Source organism: Engystomops pustulosus, chromosome 2 (assembly GCF_040894005.1).
Source record: "Engystomops pustulosus chromosome 2, aEngPut4.maternal, whole genome shotgun sequence".
NCBI lineage: Eukaryota > Metazoa > Chordata > Amphibia > Anura > Leptodactylidae > Engystomops > Engystomops pustulosus.
Window position 1 is genome coordinate 125,635,804 of NC_092412.1, and position 21,607 is coordinate 125,657,410.

A 21,607-nucleotide genomic window follows, 5' to 3' on the forward strand; every position below is an offset into this window, starting at 1 on the left:
ATTTTTTTTTTTTGACCATTTATTACAATGGTACATTGTACAATGGCAAGAAAACATACAGCCTCAAGTCTTACAAAGAGACATGGAGACAGATCATTGCTCCCTGATGATGTCACGGGGAGTGATGATCTAAGCCAATATGGCAGTGCCCACACTGATCGTAGGGTTAACACTTAGCACTGATCTCAGGTGTTACCAGTTGGTGTTTGCTGCAATGTGCAGCAAACACCCACCTTGAATGGAGAGGGTTCATCCGTGAGCCTTCTCCATACACCACAGCTGACATATGTCATATTAATACGTCACATGTCGGTAAGGGGTTAAACTGCTTTTATGCAAAACTTTCCAACGCATTCTAGACCTAAAAGGGATATTACTGACAGAACATTTACATTACATTTCATCCATCTGCCATATGCATACACTTCTTCCATAGGATGTTTTTATTTTAAAAATTCCCATAAATTTAATCATGTGGTGCATTAGAAATAAAAAGCAGCTGTCCTGGGATATGACCACCACTTTTTGAGAGATTGCAAAGAAGAATAAATGTTTTCCTATACAAAATGAGCATTACTGCATGTCTTGTGGTACTAAATGCTGAATCCAGGTGATCCAGGGGGCCTCAATAGTGCATGTAACAACTGGCCCCCAAAAACAGAGCTGGCAGTGCTTTTACTTCCACCTTTTCAGTTTTCTACAGCCCGCACGCCACTTGGGTGTGTTAGGGCCTGGAGCAGGACAGGCCACATTTTCTATAGTTTCCCTTGGAGTTCCAGCAGAGACTAGAGAAAAAACTTGCCAGTTCCAAGCTGAACTACAGGTCGGAACTAGCAGAGTTTGCACCTGTATTTACCAAGAGGCCAGAACCTCTTAGTAGAGAGGGGGGAAGTCGGTGGGGGGAATTTTGAGAGTGCTGTTCTATATGATAGTCTTAATACATTCTCTCACTATATTGTGTGCACAAAAAATGTAACATTGATGTTAAGGTTATGTCCATCTGACTGAGAAGCTTTATCAATTCAGTTTAAAATCACAGTCCTGCAGATTAAATAACAAACCCTAGTATAGTCAATGGAATCTTCTAGGGTCCGCTGGTGTCGGTTAGTGCTACAAAAATACAATTTCGCCTTCACTATGCCTACTGTAATCTCAACAGAGGAGGTTTTAGCATGCTGGAGGGAGAAATACCCCTGCATGCACAGTATGACAGCTTGTGAGGCAGGAAGGGCCTCTGGAAAAAACCCTCAGAATCCTTCTGTCTCTTTAGCACAATTTTAAAAATTGGTTTTAGAAGAAGGGAAGCCAGGGGTAACAGATATGAGAAAATCACCACAGCCACTGCCTGGACCTGTAAGCAAGTGTTTGTTGTTTATCATACTTGAGTTTATCATACTTGGTAGATTTCCTTTATTTTTTGTATTTCACAGCCGATTTGCTTCAGTATCCATTTTTCATGAATCCTCATGAACTGTAGCCTATAATTAATCCGTGAAAAGCCGTTCAGTCTGGACATGCTCTGATTTTGAATAGATTGGTTGCCTGTTCCATTAAAAATAATGGGCATTGGAAGTGATCCATTAAAATGTATTGAATTTATTGTAGCCGTGTGTTGTCCCTACTAAAAACAAATGGCACATGTTCACTGCCGTGTGCATTTGCCCTTAGATTTAGGTTCCAGCTTTCTAGAATTAACAGTCTATCCCAAGAATGTTAGCAGTGTTTTATGCCTAAAAACCTAATTTATCTTTACTAGTTACAATTCCCCGACTGATAAAAAACCATAATACAGGCGGTCTCCAACTTAAGAAGACCTGACTTACAGATGACCCCTAGGTACAAACAGACCTCTGGTAATTGGTAATTTACTGTACTTTAGCCCTAGACTACAATACAGAGCTATAACAGTTATCAAAGGTGTCTGCAATTAAGATTTATTGTTAATCCTGATTCTTATGACAATCCAACATTTTTAAAATCCAATTGTTACAGAGAACAAAAAAAAATTGTCTAGAGTTACAATTATAAAATATACAGTTCCAACTTACATACAATTTCATTTTAAGAACAAACCTACTTAACCCGGGGACTTCCTGTACATTCCTTCACATCCACTAGTTTTCCCTTGTTGTGATTGCAGTTATACCACACTTCAATTTAAAGGTTAATATTTTGCTTATCAGTAATTCAAAACCAAAACCATAATTGGATCCTGTACACTGGAGATTCTCTTTGGATTTATTCATGGGTGTATTCTCCAAATACAATGTCAAATATTAAGCAGAATACAACCCTCAGAAAGTTGCCTTGGTAACATGGACCATATGTACATAAATTCTAGGTCAGATAAGCATCTTATGTTCAATGCCCTGTTTAGGTAATTTAGATAATGAGAATAACCAAAGTGCAATATGTGTCCATATTCAACAAATGCATAAACAAAAAGAATTAACATGTCAATAAATAAAAGCAATAAGGTTATGTTAAGATTTATGCCAGGGTCTGGGAGAAATCATGTTGAAGCATGTGCTATTTTGTATAGCATATAGAATTTTTTGTTTGATGGAACAACAGTATCTCCATCTAGATTTTCCCAACAGAGGCGGAGCTAAAACTTACTGTGGCAGTATATGCAATGTTAATTTATATATATACCATATATTAAAAAAATAGACACGCAACTATGCTGTAGCATTCATGTTAAATATTATAGCTACACATCTATAAGAAGCTTAAAGAGACAGACTTGTGATCTCCTCCCCCCCTTTCCCTTTCATTATATAGATTGACGTTACATCTCGCCAGTGAGTATTACCTTAGTTATTGCTTTCTATATGAAAATTCCTGGACTCCTCTTATCACTTAGGTCATGTAATCTCAGGGTGATCGGCTCAGAACTATATGTCTTTATGTATCTGACTAATCGTCTCAATCTCACTTCCTGATGATGCAACTGCTTGGATTGTACCATACAGGCTCGCGGCAAGGGGGGACACAAAGTACTATGACGGCTACAAATGATTATGCGTTGCGCAATTATAATGATGGAGATGAAGCCTCTAGCTGTACGCTTGTACACACATCTCTTAGGTTTTGGAGAATATAGTCAGAGGAATACCACACTGTCCTCCCAGCAGGCACAGATGGTACATTCTCTAGCTGCCCATGTGATGCTCTTCTGCAATGTGGGTAAGATATAAGACAGAACAGAAGTAGGGAGAACGAATAGTCATGATGGTGAGAACAGACCAGAGGTAAGTGAATGTCTTTCACACTTTGTACTTTTTCTATGTAATCTGCAAATAGATAAAGAATGCAGCTATTAGGTAACGTTTAAATGCATACCCCAGTTCATAAGGAGATGTATACAAATGTTAATTATTTTGTATTTCTTTCCATAAAAGTTGACCTTGTTTATTCTTAGAACTTTTTTAATGAAAAACCATAGTTTCTGAACAACAAAAAAATTAAGATAAAACATTACATATAAACAAGGGGATAGACCAAGCTATTATTATATAAAGGAAAATAACATGACCAGTTCTTGAACTTCCTTACACATCAGCATGCATGTGTGCATAGATAAATGTATGGTAATGGCAGGAGGAGAACACTAAGGCTATGTACAAGCCATATTGTACAGAATGGAAGAATAAGAGAGCATACTGATTTTACTCCCAATCCTCTTGTGTGCAGAAATCTTGTTAAGAAAAGCAACATGATTCTGTATGCTTACATTGTTAATTAGGTTATGTGTCTTCAAAGCGGGTCACCTTGCGTCTCTGCCTGATGATCTCTGTTTAAGTAAGGAAAAGAGAGTGGATTACAAATGCACCGGCATAAGAAAGCTTACATAGTTGTAAGAAAAAGATCCTCTTTGGAACATTAAATCTCCTAGACGTTATAAAGAGGCTTCATGTATTATTCCTGTGAATGCCGCAAACATATTTGTTGCACTGATTCTACTATACAATGCCCTCAGCAAACATGTCAGCGCAGGGGACACCAGGACCATTTGATGGACCTCAATGGCCTCATCTTGCCCCCCGTAGTACATATTTAATTGTTGCTGTACTTATGGGTATGGTGGTGGTCTTAGCTTTTTTTGTCAATGGCATGGTCATAATTGTCTCTCTTAAGTACAAGAAGTTACGGTCTCCATTGAACTACATATTAGTCAACCTGGCTGTAGCAGATATACTCGTCACGATTTTTGGGAGCAGTGTTAGCTTTCACAACAATATTTTTGGGTTCTTCACATTGGGCAAAGCGATGTGTGAATTTGAAGGATTCATGGTTTCTCTAACAGGTAAGACGTATAATTGTAAGTCCACTATAACTTGTATGGTAACATATTAATAATTGATTGAGAAATTGTATATTTTAATTTCACATTATATTTTATATTGCAACAAATGCCAAATGGAGTTTTTGCTGCAGCCAGTGTATAGTACTTTATAAACTCTAAAAATAGCAAATGTGGTACATGTGGACAATACCATAGAAGTATTATAATTAAAACGATTAAACAAGTCGACTCCTAATATATATGTTATTGTGAATAATTGCATTAACCCAAAATAGTGCAGATGTAGCAAAATGGCTGAGGAATTTATCCCAGAGGTAATTCTGCAGGAATTCTGCAAGCATGAGAGACCATCCAAAATGGTCTGATTTTTTTTAATGTAATACATAGATTGAATTCTGCGCTCTGATCTGTAATAATTATATTACATATTGTTTATAGTAATACATTTTTATATTCACATTCACACATAATGGAAATACTGTAGCTTACTGAGGGTATTTATCATTGGCTTTCCTGGGCTTTTTGGTGTAAAAAAAAGTCTCCAAAAAGTGGAATTGAGTTTGTTTGGAACTTTTCACTGCTAAAAAGTCTCACAGCACTATTTCCGCCTCTTCATTAATCTGGAGTAAACATAGAACTGCTGCTAGTGCAACACCATGCAAAGACAGATTCATGATTTGGGAGTCCCATAAAAAGTTTCCTAGTTACTCTAGTCTCCTGCTGGTGTATGTGCTGAAACTTTATATGCCTTTTGAGACTATGTTGGGGGCTTTTTAAAACAAAAATCTCACAAAAAGTACACCATAAAAAACTTATTAAAGGGCCAAGCCGTTTTAATGAATCTGTTGGGAATTACACAAATAGACAAAGGGGCTGGCCTAATGATTCATAACCCCCACTGTCTCTATGAGAAGCTTTTACCAATATTGTGGTGAACATACATGCTTAGTCTTGCTTCTCTCTCTGCTCCACCAAGTAGGTGGAAAGATCCTCAATGTTCTGAAGCTGCAGCATCTTCTGTACACATCTACTTGCTTAGCATCTTTTTCTGACAAGCAGAGAAGATGCTGAAGCTTTTCAAGCAAAAAGCTCACAACATCAGGGATCCATCCATATACATGTTGAAGCAAATAGAAAAGCAAGACGGAGCAAATACATCCACCTTAGTCATTTAATAAGGTGGATGACCAGTGAGCAGCACCGTTTTAATACTACTTATAAAACGTCCAGTGATAAAGCCAAAGAGAGCCAGCATTAGCCTCCTGACACTGGATCTGAAAAGGCAGGTACATTTCTTTTCACATTAAAACAGCTTTTACAATAAGCAATATTGTCATAGGACAATCCCTTTCCGGTAGCTACTAGCAAATATACAATTATTTTTTCCATGATAAAGTTATCCATAACCTATAATCCATTGCATATTGGTGTAATTGAGTCTAAAATACAAAGTCATATGAAACATCACATTTTGTTTTATGTAAAAAATTGTAAACATTCTGTCTATCATCAGGTATTGTGGGTCTCTGGTCGCTGGCAATATTAGCCTTGGAAAGGTACATAGTGATTTGCAAGCCCTTGGGAGATTTCCGTTTCCAGCAGAGGCATGCAGTTATGGGATGTGCCTTCACCTGGATCTGGGCTTTTTTGTGGACATCTCCACCTCTATTTGGCTGGTGCAGTTATGTTCCAGAAGGTAGGTTTTGTTGTTTGGGGATACCAAAATATAGTAACAAAATAATATTGATAATAATATTGCTGCTAAATGTTATAGTGACATTGGGATTGGTAACAATTGGTAATTGGGATTATGCTTTGGGCTTTAAGTATTATATCACATTTTATTTATCCTTGCTTTTAACAAGTATAATGCATCTGCTTTAGGTTTGGGGACATCTTGCGGACCTAACTGGTACACTGGAGGTACAAACAACAATACATATATCATAGCCTTGTTCACAACTTGTTTCATGATGCCTCTTAGCACCATCATATTCTCGTACTCAAACCTTTTAATTGCATTGAGAGCGGTAAGTATCAATCACACAACATAGTTCTGCTGTTGGTCCAATTACTTCAATTAAGAATTCGTCAGAACTCCTGCATTGCAATCCCTTTTCCCTAGTACAATATTTTTCCTATTACACAAAGTGAAGTACTGTTTAAAGGAAATCTACCATCAAAATCCCTCATGATAAACCAGGGACACTTACTCATAAATCCAGGCACCGGGAATGTGGTAATCTTCTTATATTTGTTATCCATCGACTCTTTACTTCTAAAATCAACTTTCAAAATTAGACTAATGAGCCTGAAGCACTACATAGCCCCTAGGTGATTACTTAATAGTCTGTTCGCCCAACCCCTGCTCCCTCAGCATTTGTGCGATGAGATTAAAGCAGGAAGTGCTCACTGCACAAGTGCTGAGTGTGTGTGCAGGGGGGAAGACAGTATAATCCTTTTAAGTCTTTGGTTTTGGGATTATAACATGACACAGAGCTGGGAGTAAAGGCAGAGCTGCTTAAGGCAGTATAAGGTTGGGGCATGCTTCTTATTTTGGATTTGTGTTCTACATAAGTTACCGATTTAGTACTGATATAGGGGTTTTGTTTCATGGTCTTTTAATTTTTTTTCTTTTTCCCCAACCATTGTCGAGAATTTGGCAAAAAATGCAGAAGAACTAGCAACAGCTTTAACTCCTTCACAACCGCCCAAAGTAAATATACCTCAAGTGGTTGTGAAGGGGAGTTTGGAGAAGGCTCTAGGACGAACTGAGCCCTTTCCTTACGCGGTGGGTCTAAGCTGTGTTATACAGCTGACACCTGTGGGGAACTGCCGCAGTCATTGCTGGCGCCCATCATGGTATTTAACAGGTCTGCTGTTGGGCACCCCCATCTTTAAATGGCAGTCAGCGCCCATTGTGACATCATCAGATTGCGTTGATCGGCACAATGACAGCCAGGAGCCTATTAAAGGTTCAAGTACCCTATAGCAAAAAATGTAAAAAGTTTTTAAAAATATGTAAAAAAAAATCAAATCAACCCCTTTTCCCTAGAAAACATATACAAATAAATAAGTAAAATTATACACATGTTAGGTATAGCCACGTTCCAAAATGTCCAGTCTATTAAAATATAAAAACAGTTATTCCTGGTGATGAACCCTGTAATGAAAAGTAGCGCCTACATTTTTGCTTTTTTAACTCCAATAAAAATGATTTGGATCATACTGATCCAAAGAATAACGGAAAGTTGTTTATTCGAACACACGTTGAAAGCCCAAAAGGATATGGCAAAACTGTGGGTTTTTTGCCAGTTCCACCACATTTGGAATTTTTTCCAACTTCTCAAGGAAGTTGTGGCTTGTGGAAGGAGAAGTGCAAAAAGGTAGCACAAAAAAAACTAAAACTTGGTTTTGAAGGGGTAAATCATTTTAGGCAATGCTCAGAGATTAGTATTACTCAAAAGTTTAACTACATTGTAATCAAATTACAGAACTAAGAGTTTATACACTACAGCAAGAACTATCAGCTAGATGCTTTCAGCTATACAATTTGTAAAGCTGATTTCCTATTCAACTACATACAGGCATGATATACAGCCTATATGTTCTACACCCACCACAACAAGTTATACTTAATGTGAAATTGGGTATATTCACAAAAAATGTTCTTTAACATTGGTATTTTGGTTAAACGTTTACTGAACGCCCAACAATAAAAAAAACTTTATAGATCTTTGCATTAGCAGTTCTTGCCACAGACTTACATTACAATTCATGAATGATACTTTAGTTTTTTTTGCTCAACTATTATTTTATAAACTGCTGCAGGAAAATGAAAGCTGAATTATTATAAGTTGTCATGGGCAACTAGAACAGTGTCTGGAAAATATCCATAAAGAGAAACCCTTTTGGTTGCATGTCTTGTGATGTTCGGCCGTGCTGGATATACAGAAACACTTGGTCCGGGTCCAAGGTGCATAAGTTATAGAGAAAAATACACAAGAAAATCCTCACTGGCCAAAGAAAGGATTAAAAAGTAAACAACTGTTTATTGAATCCATATTGTGAAAAAAGTTAAATCATTTAAAAGAAAAAATAGTATGCTGTAACACGTTTTGGACAGAACCACACTGTTGTCCTTAGTTATACCTTAAAATGCAAATTGATACATTTAAATAGAGAGGACGCCACCAGAAACCACAGCCACATAGGGGGCGTGTGTATAGGGAGAATCACGTGATGGTTTAAAATGGGTGTGTTAAGGGTGTGTACATGCGAGAAATAATGTGATGATTCAGAATGGGTGTATATACGCAGAAATCATATAAATTAACATGAAAGACATGTTCATAAAGGTAGAATAATATACGCCCATGTACATGTCTTTAGAGGAAACCATAATTATTTGATTGTTGGACATAGGTATATAGCTCATAATGTCACATAATCATGTTATGGTTATCGGAGGTGTATGAACAAATGATTTAGGTTTCCTATATACCCTCTTGTGTAAAGTAAGACAATGATAGCATTCATGGAGTCAAATAATGTACTGAAAAGTGGAAATGGTGCAGTGTATCATTGGTTATGATATTCAAGGGGAGGGGACTGTCAATACATGAACATTATATAATTTTTAAAGTTCATACATTTAGGGTGATGTGTATAATCATCAACATCATAATCCAATATGCTTCACGCATATGTAGCCTCCTGACACGTTCCCCACCTCTTTTGTTCATGTAAATTTGTTCTATTGCAATGACTGTCATCTGCTGTGTGGGACCCCTATGGGAATCATGAAAATGTTTGGATAAATCTTATGTGTTACGGGTACTGGCTATGTTGTTAGGATTAGCTCCACTAATATGCTCGCCTATGCGTATCTTCAGTTTTCGGACAGTACAGCCTACATACAGGAGTTTTCATTGTTTATATTTGCATTTGCAGGTGCAGATTTTCTTATGTATTTTTCTGTAGAACAGTGTCTGTCCTTTACCAATTTATGCCTAATTTGGAACTTTTTTTGCCTACCCACTCCCCTTTTCACTTTGGACAACTTACTCCAGATTTGTAATGTGAATCAAGCTGTGGACAGATTTATGGGTTTCAACTTTCAAAAAATTCCCTCCAGTCCCAGTGGTGTAGGAAAAGCTTAGGAACTAGTTGAATCAAATTTGCACTTTTGTACATTAACACCTAATGTTCCGCATTTATCAGGCTATTTATCTAATCTACTGTAAAAAATCTTAAGTGCAAAAGATATCTAAAGAGCTCCATGGATTTCATGGATTTTGCTTGGAGTGCTGCTATTTCTCTTTTCAAAAAAGTTTTTTAGTTCATCTCACCTCCATAGTGATAAACTGTGTACGATGATGCATGGACCTTTTGGTTGGGGAGCCAGCAAACAATTCAGGTAGACAGGTTCAAATCGTATCAGGAAATAATGATTAAAAATCCACCTTTTTTAAGAAAAAATAAGATTAAAAAACATTACTAGACGTCCATTATAATGTCAAATCTGATGCGTTTAGAACCAGCATGTTCTTAGTCGTAGCCATTGGAGGACCTTTAGCCTGGCCCTATTAGCTGGCACTCACTTTAACCACTGCTTGGACTTTCTGCAAATAAAGAGCTACAACGATACTGGAGTAAGATCTTGCCTAATGATAATTCTGTCCCATCTAATAGGTTGCAGCTCAGCAAAAAGAATCAGAGACAACTCAGAGGGCAGAGCGAGAAGTGACAAGGATGGTTATTGCCATGGTTTTGGCATTTCTCATTTGCTGGTTACCCTATGCTGCATTTGCTATTGTGATGGCAACAAATAAGCAAGTTGTTATCGACCCGACCTTAGCATCAATGCCTTCATATTTCTCAAAAACAGCCACTGTATACAACCCTGTCATCTACGTTTTCATGAACAAACAGGTTAGTATCTACACAGACTTTTATTGAAATAGTATTAATATTCCTTTTATATAATCACTTTTATTACAATGAGATTATTTGGAAACACTTTAAACTCTATGAATACTATTTTGTCTAATTTTGAATGGATAATTATCAAAAGGTAAATCTATCTACCTATGTTAATAAACTAAAAATATATGGATTAAAACATTTTAATACAATGTCTAAATTAAAACTGCACAGCTTGTATGGAAAGCTCTGTCTTTGGTGCAGTACACCAAATTTGGTGCATATAATACACAGAAATTATACTCTATATGTTGCCTTGTGCCATGCCTACTTTTAAAATATTGGCTTGAGGGGTGAATTGTGACTTATATGCCAGAAAATTCTACCCATATAGTTTATTATATTACTATATATATATATATATATATATATATATATATATATATATACAACTACTATGAAAAATGTAAATCATAGGTGTTTAACCTATGCAATATAAGAGGAAAGGATGTCTTAGGTCAAGCTTCAGTACTCCTAAAAAAACAATAATAAAATGTGAGTGTTCCTGTATTTATTCATCCGCCGTAAAAAAGAAAGTTAGAATTCAAAAATTCATACATATTGCTAAATGGTACCAAATATATATCAGAAAAATTTTATGAGTCTTGCAAAGGGAAAATGCTAAAACTTTTGTAAATAGAGACTATATTATATATATTTATTTCTCTTCTGGAGACTTTAGGAAAGTTAACCAGTGAGACCTAAAAAATATTGCTATAGAAAAAAATCCTAATTGTTTAGTGAAAATCCCCACCACCACCATATAGTGGCATTGATAGGAAAAAGTTACTTCTCCTTGAATGAGTCAATTACATAAATGCCAATAGTGGTTTGGCCAACACACAAACTATTATCAACTGAAGCATGACCCAGTAACTTAACAAAAATGTACAATGTTCTGCTATTTTTAAAAATTTGATGGTGAAATAACACGTCACCTACCTTCCTACAGTTTCATTAATGAGACAAGAAATGCAAACTGAAAATCAATTAACACATCCAAAACACAGGGCACTAGAGCTAATGTAAGAATCTACAAGAATAGATTTCATTAAGCAGTGTTTGTGTCATGGTAACTTCAGAATACGTATAACCAAAGTGCTCAGAGAATGTACCCGTGGTTTAGATGTTGTCAATGCGCTGATGTTTTTGTATTGTGTTATAGTTTCGAGATTGCTTAATGAAACTCATATGCTGTGGTCGTAATCCATTTGGAGAAGATGAAACAAGCACAGCTAGCACCCGTACAGACGTCACAACAGTATCTGAAGGAGGTGGAAACAAGGTCTCGCCTGCATAATGCAAATTTGTATAAGCAGCTTAGGCACAATAATTTACAGAAAATAAAATTTAAAAATTAAAACCAGTTTAGAAAAAATAATTTACTCAATTTAATTAGTCAAACAATAAAAGTGAAACATTACTCGGAACTGTATATTTTACAATTGTAACTCCAGCCAAAATTTTCTTGGTCTCTGTGACAATTAGATTTTAAAAATGTTGGGTTGTCATAACCAGGATTAAAGGACACCTGTCATCAGGTCTGTGTCACTTGTCCTGTCACTTCTACCTGTTGGAGCAGCTCACAAGGATCCCATAACAGCCTTAATCTAGTCAATTCATACATTAATCATTGCAAAATAATATTTTCTTTATTATGTAAATGAGGCTGGTCACATGGTCAGAGGCAGTGATGTCACCCCTGTTCCCCCTCCCCTCTCCTCCCCCTGCTCATGTCTGTGTGTAATGTGTAGTGCTGCATCTGCTGACATGCTGCATCCTCCTAATACACATGTGTGAGACACAGACATCAGCTACACAAGTACCTGACATGTTCTGCTATAACATGGCTGCCTGGAGCTGTTGTATCTCTCCTATACACACACACACACACACAGGCTGCAGGAGGTGTGGCCACCAGCAAGCACATGGAGCAGCCATTACATGGTGCAGCTGTCAGTCAAGCACTGGGGGTGTGGCTGTGCCTCCCACTCATGAATAAGCTGAACAGCTTGAATATGCTAATGACTCATTGGACATTTCACAGGTCATTTGCATACAGCTTTAGGACCTCATTGCTTAGGTGTACAGGCATGTAGAGGGACAATGAAGGGATAGAGGCAATGCTCTCTAATAGCAGTTTATCAAAATATATTTAGTTTAGGGGGGTTATTTTTCATGATGGGTCCTCTTTAACAATAAATCTTTATTGCAGACACTTTTGATAACTGTTACAGCTGTTCATTGTATAAGATGTTATACTATTCAAGTATGTATGATGTTTTATATAACCTTTAACCTATATACACAAAGCTTAATACAGGGTTATATGATATGTTCACACAATGTTGAATTATGTAAATTATTGTGATTAGCTTTTCACAAAGAAGAATAGAAGGTATATAATGTTATACTTCTTATCAATCCCATTACACACGTATAGACACAATGAAAAAATAATCAAACAATACTGCAACAATGAATGAAAATTCCATATCCCCGAACATGAATTCATGGAAGCAATTTATTAAAAAATGAAACCCTAAATAAAAAATAATAAATTCAAAGAATTTCTGCTTTATAGTGTGTCTTACTATATTATGCATATCCTGGAAAAAGAAAGGCAAGTGCTGTTTTTACTTAAAAGAAGTCTACCATCAAAATCAAGTATGATAAACCAGGAGAATTACCCATAGATCCTGGCACTGTCCATGGCCTCCTTCCTCCTAAAATCAACATTTAAAATTATGCTACTGAGCCTGCAGGGCTCCTTGGGGTGTTACCAGGGTCCCTCTGTGCTGCAGATTCACAAGCTGTGACAGACCTGGAATACAGCCTAAAAAGTGAGAAATGTCACTGTACCCCTTTTCACCTGCAAGACAACAATGCAGTTACAGTGGAATAGTTAGAGGTAAAAGAATAATTCTGACATTTGAGGGACATAAAGGAAAACTAAAAAAAAAATCAAAGCTAACAAAAAAGAATGAATAAAAAACAAACATCATTCTATAGGACACCCAATTACCCTACAACAGACATGTAATATATCAGAATTTGCAGCTTAAAATTATTATAATGTCTGTTTTAGGGTAATGGTGTATCACAGTCCCCAAAAAATCCAACAAATTGTGGCTGGTCCTGAAAGCACTAACTACTCTGGTCCTTAAATAAGCCTTACTCATTTTACATCTGTCTGAAATAGCTACTGTAGATTTTGCCATAAAATGATACTCCCTTACTTTCTATATTATGAGAATGACGTGCACACATAACAAGACATACATTCATTTTCATGATGAAAAGATATGTAACACCCCTTTATCTTTTATGTATTTGGGAAAGGTTTAGCTATATATGCTTTAATCTTGAGTTTCAAAGTCAGAGAGTTCTTACACATAAATATGCAAATAATTGCCATCTTCTAAGCAACTTCATCCTTGACATATTTTGCTCAGCAAAATGTTCAGTGATAACAGATTTTCAACAGCAGTTATGTGTAAAAGGCAAAGCTTTGAACCACATAAAATGCAGTCTGTTAACACAGTTCTGAGTCAACAAAGAACTTCTAGGGAAGAAGAAAATAATATAAAGTCAAAAGTATGAGCTTTATTTTTCATCTATTCCAATATTTCAAAGGGTAGAATGTATGTAACCCAGTGCAAAGCAAATAAATTCAATCCATATCTTATTACTTTTGCATATGTTGTACAATATAAATCGTGGTCCATTTACCCCCCACTGATACAATGAGGTAGGTAGTTAAATCAGCTTTAGTTAGAATGGTTCTAAAATCTGCCTATAAACTGTGAACACACCAGAAACAAAGGTTTGGTGGGTAGAAACCCCATTGTCCACACCCAAACTAGGATGCAATGAATGCTAACACTGTATATTCTAGCTCCAACTTTTCTGCACAACCAACCAATAAAGCAGTGATAGGCTGCTTCACGGTTTCTTCGCATACAGTTTCCCCCACCCCCCTCTTCTGGGGATGCCAGGTAAAAAAACACAAGACAGAAACTGATGCAGACATCAGGGGCAGTGGTAATATAGTACAATGTATATGTGTAAAGGTGATTGCTCATTTCATGTAATGATGCAATCATGTAATTTTTTAAATATAATTGAGATACTTTTATCACTCTACTCCTAACTCTAAAATTCCTTAATTTTTAGCAACTTGTAAGCATCCAGTATATCCCCACAAATAAATGGTAAACGCCTTACTATTCAAGAGATCCTCCCCAAGCTCTGCATATTATACTGATGGTTGGTAGGGATGCATCTTCCACTCTGGCGGCCAATTGAAGGGGCAGCTCGCATACGAGAAGCTGTACAATTTTATTTTCTTAAAAAAGGCACATAAATTGAGCACCTACCACTTAGTCAGAGGAATGTGGAAGTATGCGAGCAGTCGGACCATGCAGGAGAGAGGAGGCCGGTCTGGTCAGTGAAGGAGCAAATGTGTGTGATCTGGAGGGCAGTCACATACTGAAGTAAGTAGTTGCCTCACTACACTTACTTTTTCAGAAGTCCAGGAGCGGTGCACAGCCCAGCTATGACTGCCCTGCTACAGCATCATTGCACACATTCTGCAATTTGTAAGGGATACACCTTGCCACTAGAACAGTGCTTTACAAAATAACACAAAACCTTTATTTTGCAAAAAATGCGGGCCGAGCCCTCTCCATAGCCAGTAAGTCTTTGCTGCATATTGCAGCAAAGGCTTACCTGTAACACCAGCGATTGGTGCCAGCACCGATTGCGGGTGTTTTCGGGCTGATCGCACGGGCCATCTTTCTGAGGATGGCCGCTCCCCGTGACGTCATCGGGGAGCGGCGATCCGTCACCATGGTAGCTTCGGGTCTCACGAAGACCCGAAGCTACTTCGGGTTAACCCATTCATTACAATGTGCTAACAGCACATTGTAATGTATGAATAGTAAAATACACATATACTGCCATACTGTAGTATGGCAGTATATTATAGTGTCATACAGACTCCCTAGGGTTAAAGTACCCTAGGGAGTCTGAAAAATAGTAAAAATAAAAATAATTTTTTTTTTTTTTTAAATTATAATAAAAAAACCTAAACATTCAAATCACCCCCCTTCCCCTAGAACTGATATAAATATAAATAAACAGTAAAAATCATAAACACATTAGGTATCGCCGCGTCTGAAAATGCCCAATCTATCAAAATATGATAACGGTTTTTCACTGCGTTTAACCTCGTAATGGAAAATCGCACCCAAAGTCGAAAATGGCACTTTTTTGCCATTTTAAAAAAATTTAAAAATTCTATAAAAGTGATCAAAAGGTCGTACAGTCCTAAAAATGATAACATTGTAAATGTCATCAAAATCCGCAAAAAACGGCACCACCCACTTCCATACACCAAAGTATGAAAAAGTTATTAGCACCAGAAGATAGCAAAATCCCCCCAAAAAATTTTTGTACAGGAGGTTTTAATTTTTTTAAATGTATGAAAACATTATAAAACCTATACAAATTTGGTATCCCCGTAATCGTACCGACCCAAAGAATAAATTAGACATGTCATTTGAGGCACACAGTGAAATCCGTAAAATCCAAGTCCACAAGAATACGGCACAAATGCGTTTTTTTACCAATTTCACTGCATTTGGAATTTTTTTCCCGCTTTCCAGTACACGGCATGGAATATTAAATACAAACATTTTGAAGTGTAATTTGTTACGCAGAAAATAACCCGTCACACAGCTCTGTACATGGAAAAATAAAAAAGTTACAGATTTTTGAAGGGGGGGGGGGAGTGAAAAATTAAAACGCCAAAAGGAAAAAGGGCTGCAGCGGGAAGGGGTTAAAGAACAACCATGACTGCAGAAATTTTGATCATTAAAATGTTTCTGGGATTTAAAAAATATAAAATTACAGCTACTTTACTCGTGCTAGGATTTATTCACATAGGACTACAAAATTACCTTGACATTTGGGAAATTGTGTGTTGTTCTCTAATTTTGATCTCCAGTGTTTCTAGTTATTCATTTGTCTATCTACATGCTTTCACAAGAAAACTACTTTGTGTTGAAGTCCTTGTGACAATGTGCAAGGAGCACTTTCCCTCTCCCACTGTGTGCTGAAACTTCACTGCTGCTGTGAGATTACATCAGGCAGAGGGAGGATAAAGTGCTGAGGGAGCAGAGGGGAGGGGGAGACAGTCTAGTAGCCCGTGAAGCTGCAGAACAGAAAGGCTCTAGTAACACCTCCAGAGCCCTTCACGCTCAATAGAGTATTTTGAAAGTTGATTTTAGAAGGAAGGAGGACATTAATAACATATATAAGAGGATTACCACAGTCACAGTGTATGAGTAACTGTCCCTGGTTTATCATGCTCGGTTTTACAATACAATACACTACAATCCAACTTTATTGTTTTGTACAAAGTGTGTACAAATTCGGGAAAGGTTTAACAACACAAATAAATAAATACTTCACGAGGCACATTCTTACATGTTGCTAGTTCCTTGGTTGCATACAAAAATAGTTACAGGATATTGTGATACAGCCCAATAGAGGTCACATGAACAAATTACATTACATATGGGGAACCGATTACAAGTCACAATAACACAGACTAGACAGACATGTATAGGGGATACTACACATGCAGTGCTAACAGTGTTGTGGTGCTCTAGTGGTATACTGTGGCTGCTGCTGCTAGTGTTGGTTTGGCAGAAGAGTCACAGCCCATAGCTCCACTTTTACCAGGTACCGGTGATTAAGCTGCCTGGTGATGGCTACCACTGGAGCCTTGGTGCAGCATTCCTCCTGACTTGTGGTAAGGCTCTGGTTGTCACTTACATTTCAGGTGTTCCGATGAAGCTGCTATTGGTGCTTTTGGCTGCCAGGATCTGTATCCGGTGCTCTGTTGCAACCAGTTGTGTGACATGGAATATGTGAATAAACTGGCCTTTTTTATTGTACAAGAAACAAGCAAAATAAAAGCAATTTACAGAATTTTGTGACATTTTGGTCTGTATGAACCTTCTTCAGACACTGGAAAGTGAAAAGCAAGTAAATACAATAATATGGACTTCAATATATACAACAATTCTAATAAATACAACATAATGTGAATAAAAAATAATATGGACTAATTTCTCCAAGAGTAAACAATCTCAAAAAGCATCAGATATATATTACTCAAAAAAAAATAAAGAGAACACACAAGTAACACATCATAGATCTAAATGACATAAATATTCTCATTGAATACTTTGTTCTGTACAAAGTTTTATGTGCTGACAAGAAAATCACAAATCAAACATCAATGGAAATCAAATTTATTAATGTGGAAAAACACACTACAGACTTGATGAAAAGTCCTTAAAACAAGTCACAATGAGTCTCAGTATTGTCTGTGGCATCCACGTGCCTGTATAACCTCCCTACAATGCCTCAGCATGCTCCTGATGAAGTTGTGGATGGTCTCCTGAGAGATCTTCTCCCAATCCTGGACTAAAAAATCAGCCAACTACTGGACAGTCTGTGGTGCAACATGACGTTGGTGGATAGAGTGAGACATGATGTCCCAGATGTGCTCATTCAAAATCAAGTCTGGAGAACAAGCGGGCCAGTCCATAGCTTCAATTCTTTCATCATGTAGGAACTGCTGATACACTCCAGCCACATGAGGTCCAGCATTGTCCTGCATAAGGAGGAACCCAGGGCCATTCGCACCAGCATATGGCCTCACAAGGGGTCTGTGGATCTCATCTCGGTACCTAATGTCAGTCAAGCTACCTCTGGTGAGCACATGAAGGGCTGTGCGGCCCTCCAAAGAAATACCACCCCACACTACTACTGAACACTGCCAAACCAGTCATGCTAAAAGATGTTGCTGGCAACAGATCGCTCTCCAAAGCATCACCAGACTCTATCACGTTTGTCATTTGTGCTCAGAGAGATACTGCTGTCATCTGTAAAGAGAACAGGGCGTCAGTGGCTAATTTTCCAATCCTGGTGATCTCTGGCAAATGCCAAGCACCCTGCACAGTGTTGAGCTGTGAGAACAACCCCCATCTGTGCCCCCATGAGGGCCTCATACCATCCTCATGGAATCGTGCTTAGTCCGTGGTGTCAGACCAAGTCCCAGGGGGAGATAGAAAAGTGGCTTACCTATTTTGTGGACCATGCAGCATGCAGAGTTTCATCTGTGTGCTGCGGGTTGTGTGACAGGTCCTTTTTAAAGGAAGTGGAAAAAAAATTTAACAAAAATAAATAAATAAATTATAAATAAACAGAAAAAAGCATCATAAATAAACAAAAAAATACTATAAATAAACAAAAAAAAAGTATTATAAATAAATTATAAGTCCCTAGGACTAAAAGCCACCGAAAAAGTCAAAGCGACCATGACCCTAAAAATACCAAACTCATAATAATTATGACAAATTAGCAATACCTAATTTTAGCAAATTAGTAAAACTTTAGGAATAAACTACAAAAACTGGAACATGAAGCTATATACAAAAGGGACAGATCAGACAAAGTCCACTCTCAATATAGGACTTGGCATCAAAAAAGAATCACACCCGAGAGCCACTATGAAAATCCAGACCCATCCACAGTAGACAAACACTTAGGGCCACATCACACCAGAGCTAACATACCCAGGCACAATAATACCAAATATTCTAAAAATATTAATAAAAACACTGTATACCCCACTTTTCCCCATACCACGATCATAAAAAATCTTGGAGCCTACACCAATGAATTCTCACATCCAAAAACATCCCAGACCATTACACATCAACCAACACCACTTGCACTTATCCAGCTACCCCTCAAACCAATCCGACCACCAATGATGGCCCCCTACCCACCCCACTAACTGCAGAAAAGAAGGAAGGAGACGCCCTTTTCTCGGACACCCTTAGCCAGATCAGGGCTGATATGAGGAGTCTATGCAACCCTAACTCCCCCGCAGACACACCAAACAGAATTAGAGGTCATTTCAACACCCTAAACTCCCTGGTTAAAAGGTCCACTCCCACCACCATCCACCCGGATAACCCATCCAATTCCCTCAACACCTCCCCCATCAGTAATCTTTTGGATTTCACCGCACATGTTCACACCCAACCCACCACAACATATGACATTCTCAAACTACACATGACCCCTGAAAAGAAGCCACCGCACAGTCCATGAGAACAAAAACATAGAAACTTTTTTTCAACCCATAAACCAAAAGAAAAGAAAAAACAAGACGAGGAAAAGAGGGGGCCAAAAAAGAAGGCAATCGAACCGGCACTGTGCCAAAACTGAGACCACCAAACAAGATACCACGATAAAAATCTTACAGACTACTCTCTAACAAAGAACGAAGAATGACTCTTGCCCCAGGGCCTCTCCTTCAGTCCGAACAGCCTTCCAAAAGAGTTTGACCTTTTTGTAGACGTCAATCAATTTATAAGAAAACTTACCTTGAAACGCTACTACACCCTACAGGACAAAAGGAACAAAAAACATACACTCGTGGAAATATCAGATCATACAGGTTTGGTCAATCTCATCACAAATGAAGAATCAATGGAGGACCCAAATATCCGCCCCACAAAAATTAAGGACAAATCGAAGTTCTACCCATTGCAAGACCAGGGCCACTACATCAAAGTCTACCAAGACCTAGTAATGGAAGACTTAAAAAAACTGGCTGCCCCACCCAACCCCCTAAACTGCAGAAGAACCTACAACCAGCAGAACGTGAGGCTCTAAAAGACCTTAAAGATAACTATGACCTAGTCTTCAGACCAGCAGACAAGGGAGGAGGCCTAGTCATCATGACATACACCTACTATGACAATGAGGCTCAAACAATCTTATCGGATACCGCCTACTACAAGAAAATAGAAAACAACCCGATATCCTCCTTACAAAAACAAATAAAGCAGCTTTTGGACAGAGCACTTAAACATTCCATTTCCTACCACACCCTTTTTCTATTTCCTACCAAAGATCCACTAAAACAATAAAACCCCTCCTGGAAGACCTATCATATCAGGCATAGGTTCACCAACAAGCAATATTTCACATTTTCTGGACCTACATTTACAAGATTACATCATACAGCTACAGAGTTACCTAAAGGATTCGGACCATCTTGTTCGGGATCTGGAAGCCACAGAGCTACCAAGAGGGGCTCCATCGTATGCAAACCTCTTCATGGGGCTGTTGAAAGAGCAGTTCATCATATCAGAATACCCATTCCAACAGTACATTTATTCCTACCGTAGATACATTGATGACCTGCTCTTCATCTAAACGGGCTCATACAATGATGCCACCTATTCCTACACCAACTAAATCAAAACCCATGGGGAATCTCCTTCACCATGGAACACAACCATTCTCTAATTAATTATCTAGATCTAAGACTAGAAAACCAACAAGGACACGTCATCACCTCCACATTTTTTAAAGATGTTGATACCAACAGTTATCTCAATTATGACAGCTCCCATTTCCAAGGATGGAAATATAACATTCCTTTGAGCCAGTATCAACGAATCCAAAAAAATTGAACAAATACTTCTACCTTCAGATCCCAAGCAGCCATCTTGAAGAAACGTTTTCAAGAAAAGGGTTACCCAACACATATCTTAAAAAATACCTATAAAAGAAGCATAACCCTCACACAAAAGGAGTGTTTGACAACCAAAACCAAGAACCATGACTTCACCGACATACCATTGGCTTTTATCACCCAATACAATGATCAGCATAAACAAATTAAAGACATCCTACATAAGCACTGGCACATCCTAGAAGGGGACAGTGCACTGAAGGGAATCCTTCCCAAACATCCAAAAATCACATTCAGGAGGGCCACTACCCTCAAAAACATTCTAGCTCCCAGCTAGATCAGACAACATGGAAGCCAGAAAATTGGAGCAACTGAACCAACACTTAAAAGGTGTGCCACAGCATTATGCCTGTGCTGCCACAACATCAAAAAAAACACATTCCAATCCAATACCTCCTCTGAATCATACCAGGTGAGACATCCCATGACTTGACAGGCCAAGTATGTGATATATCTTCTTGAGTGCCTCTGCGGACTTCAATATATGGGGAGAATGAAACAACTCTGAACAAGAGAATCAAAGCGAACATAAAGAAAGGCCATCAGAACATTTATTCCTCAGACACCGAAAAAAAAGAAAAATCATGCCTATTGATCATATTACCAAAGACATTCACAAAAGATACTAGACTGTTTGCAAAAGGGAAGTCTTTTGGATATTTGAACTTAATACCAGAACA

At 37.9% G+C, this 21,607-nt stretch overlaps 1 protein-coding gene across 1 annotated transcript; it reads left to right on the forward strand.

The window, feature by feature from the left end:
* Positions 1 to 3,943: 3,943 nt before the first annotated feature.
* LOC140118406 (pinopsin-like) lies at positions 3,944 to 11,834 on the forward strand. The gene is made up of 5 exons (XM_072136275.1): positions 3,944 to 4,309; positions 5,823 to 6,005; positions 6,194 to 6,339; positions 10,004 to 10,243; positions 11,460 to 11,834. The coding sequence occupies exons 1-5, from the start codon at positions 3,973 to 3,975 to the stop codon at positions 11,592 to 11,594; spliced, it is 1,041 nt and encodes a 346-aa protein (XP_071992376.1). The 5' UTR covers positions 3,944 to 3,972; the 3' UTR covers positions 11,595 to 11,834.
* Positions 11,835 to 21,607: the final 9,773 nt, after the last annotated feature.

Excerpts from the sequence above, each read along its gene's own strand:
- LOC140118406 (XM_072136275.1), top strand. The coding sequence starts at position 3,973 with ATGCCCTCAGCAAACATGTCAGCGCAGGGGACACCAGGACCATTTGAT. Across the intron at positions 4,310-5,822 it reads ATTCATGGTTTCTCTAACAG|GTATTGTGGGTCTCTGGTCG; the intron begins GTAAGACGTATA and ends GTCTATCATCAG. Across the intron at positions 10,244-11,459 it reads ACGTTTTCATGAACAAACAG|TTTCGAGATTGCTTAATGAA; the intron begins GTTAGTATCTAC and ends ATTGTGTTATAG.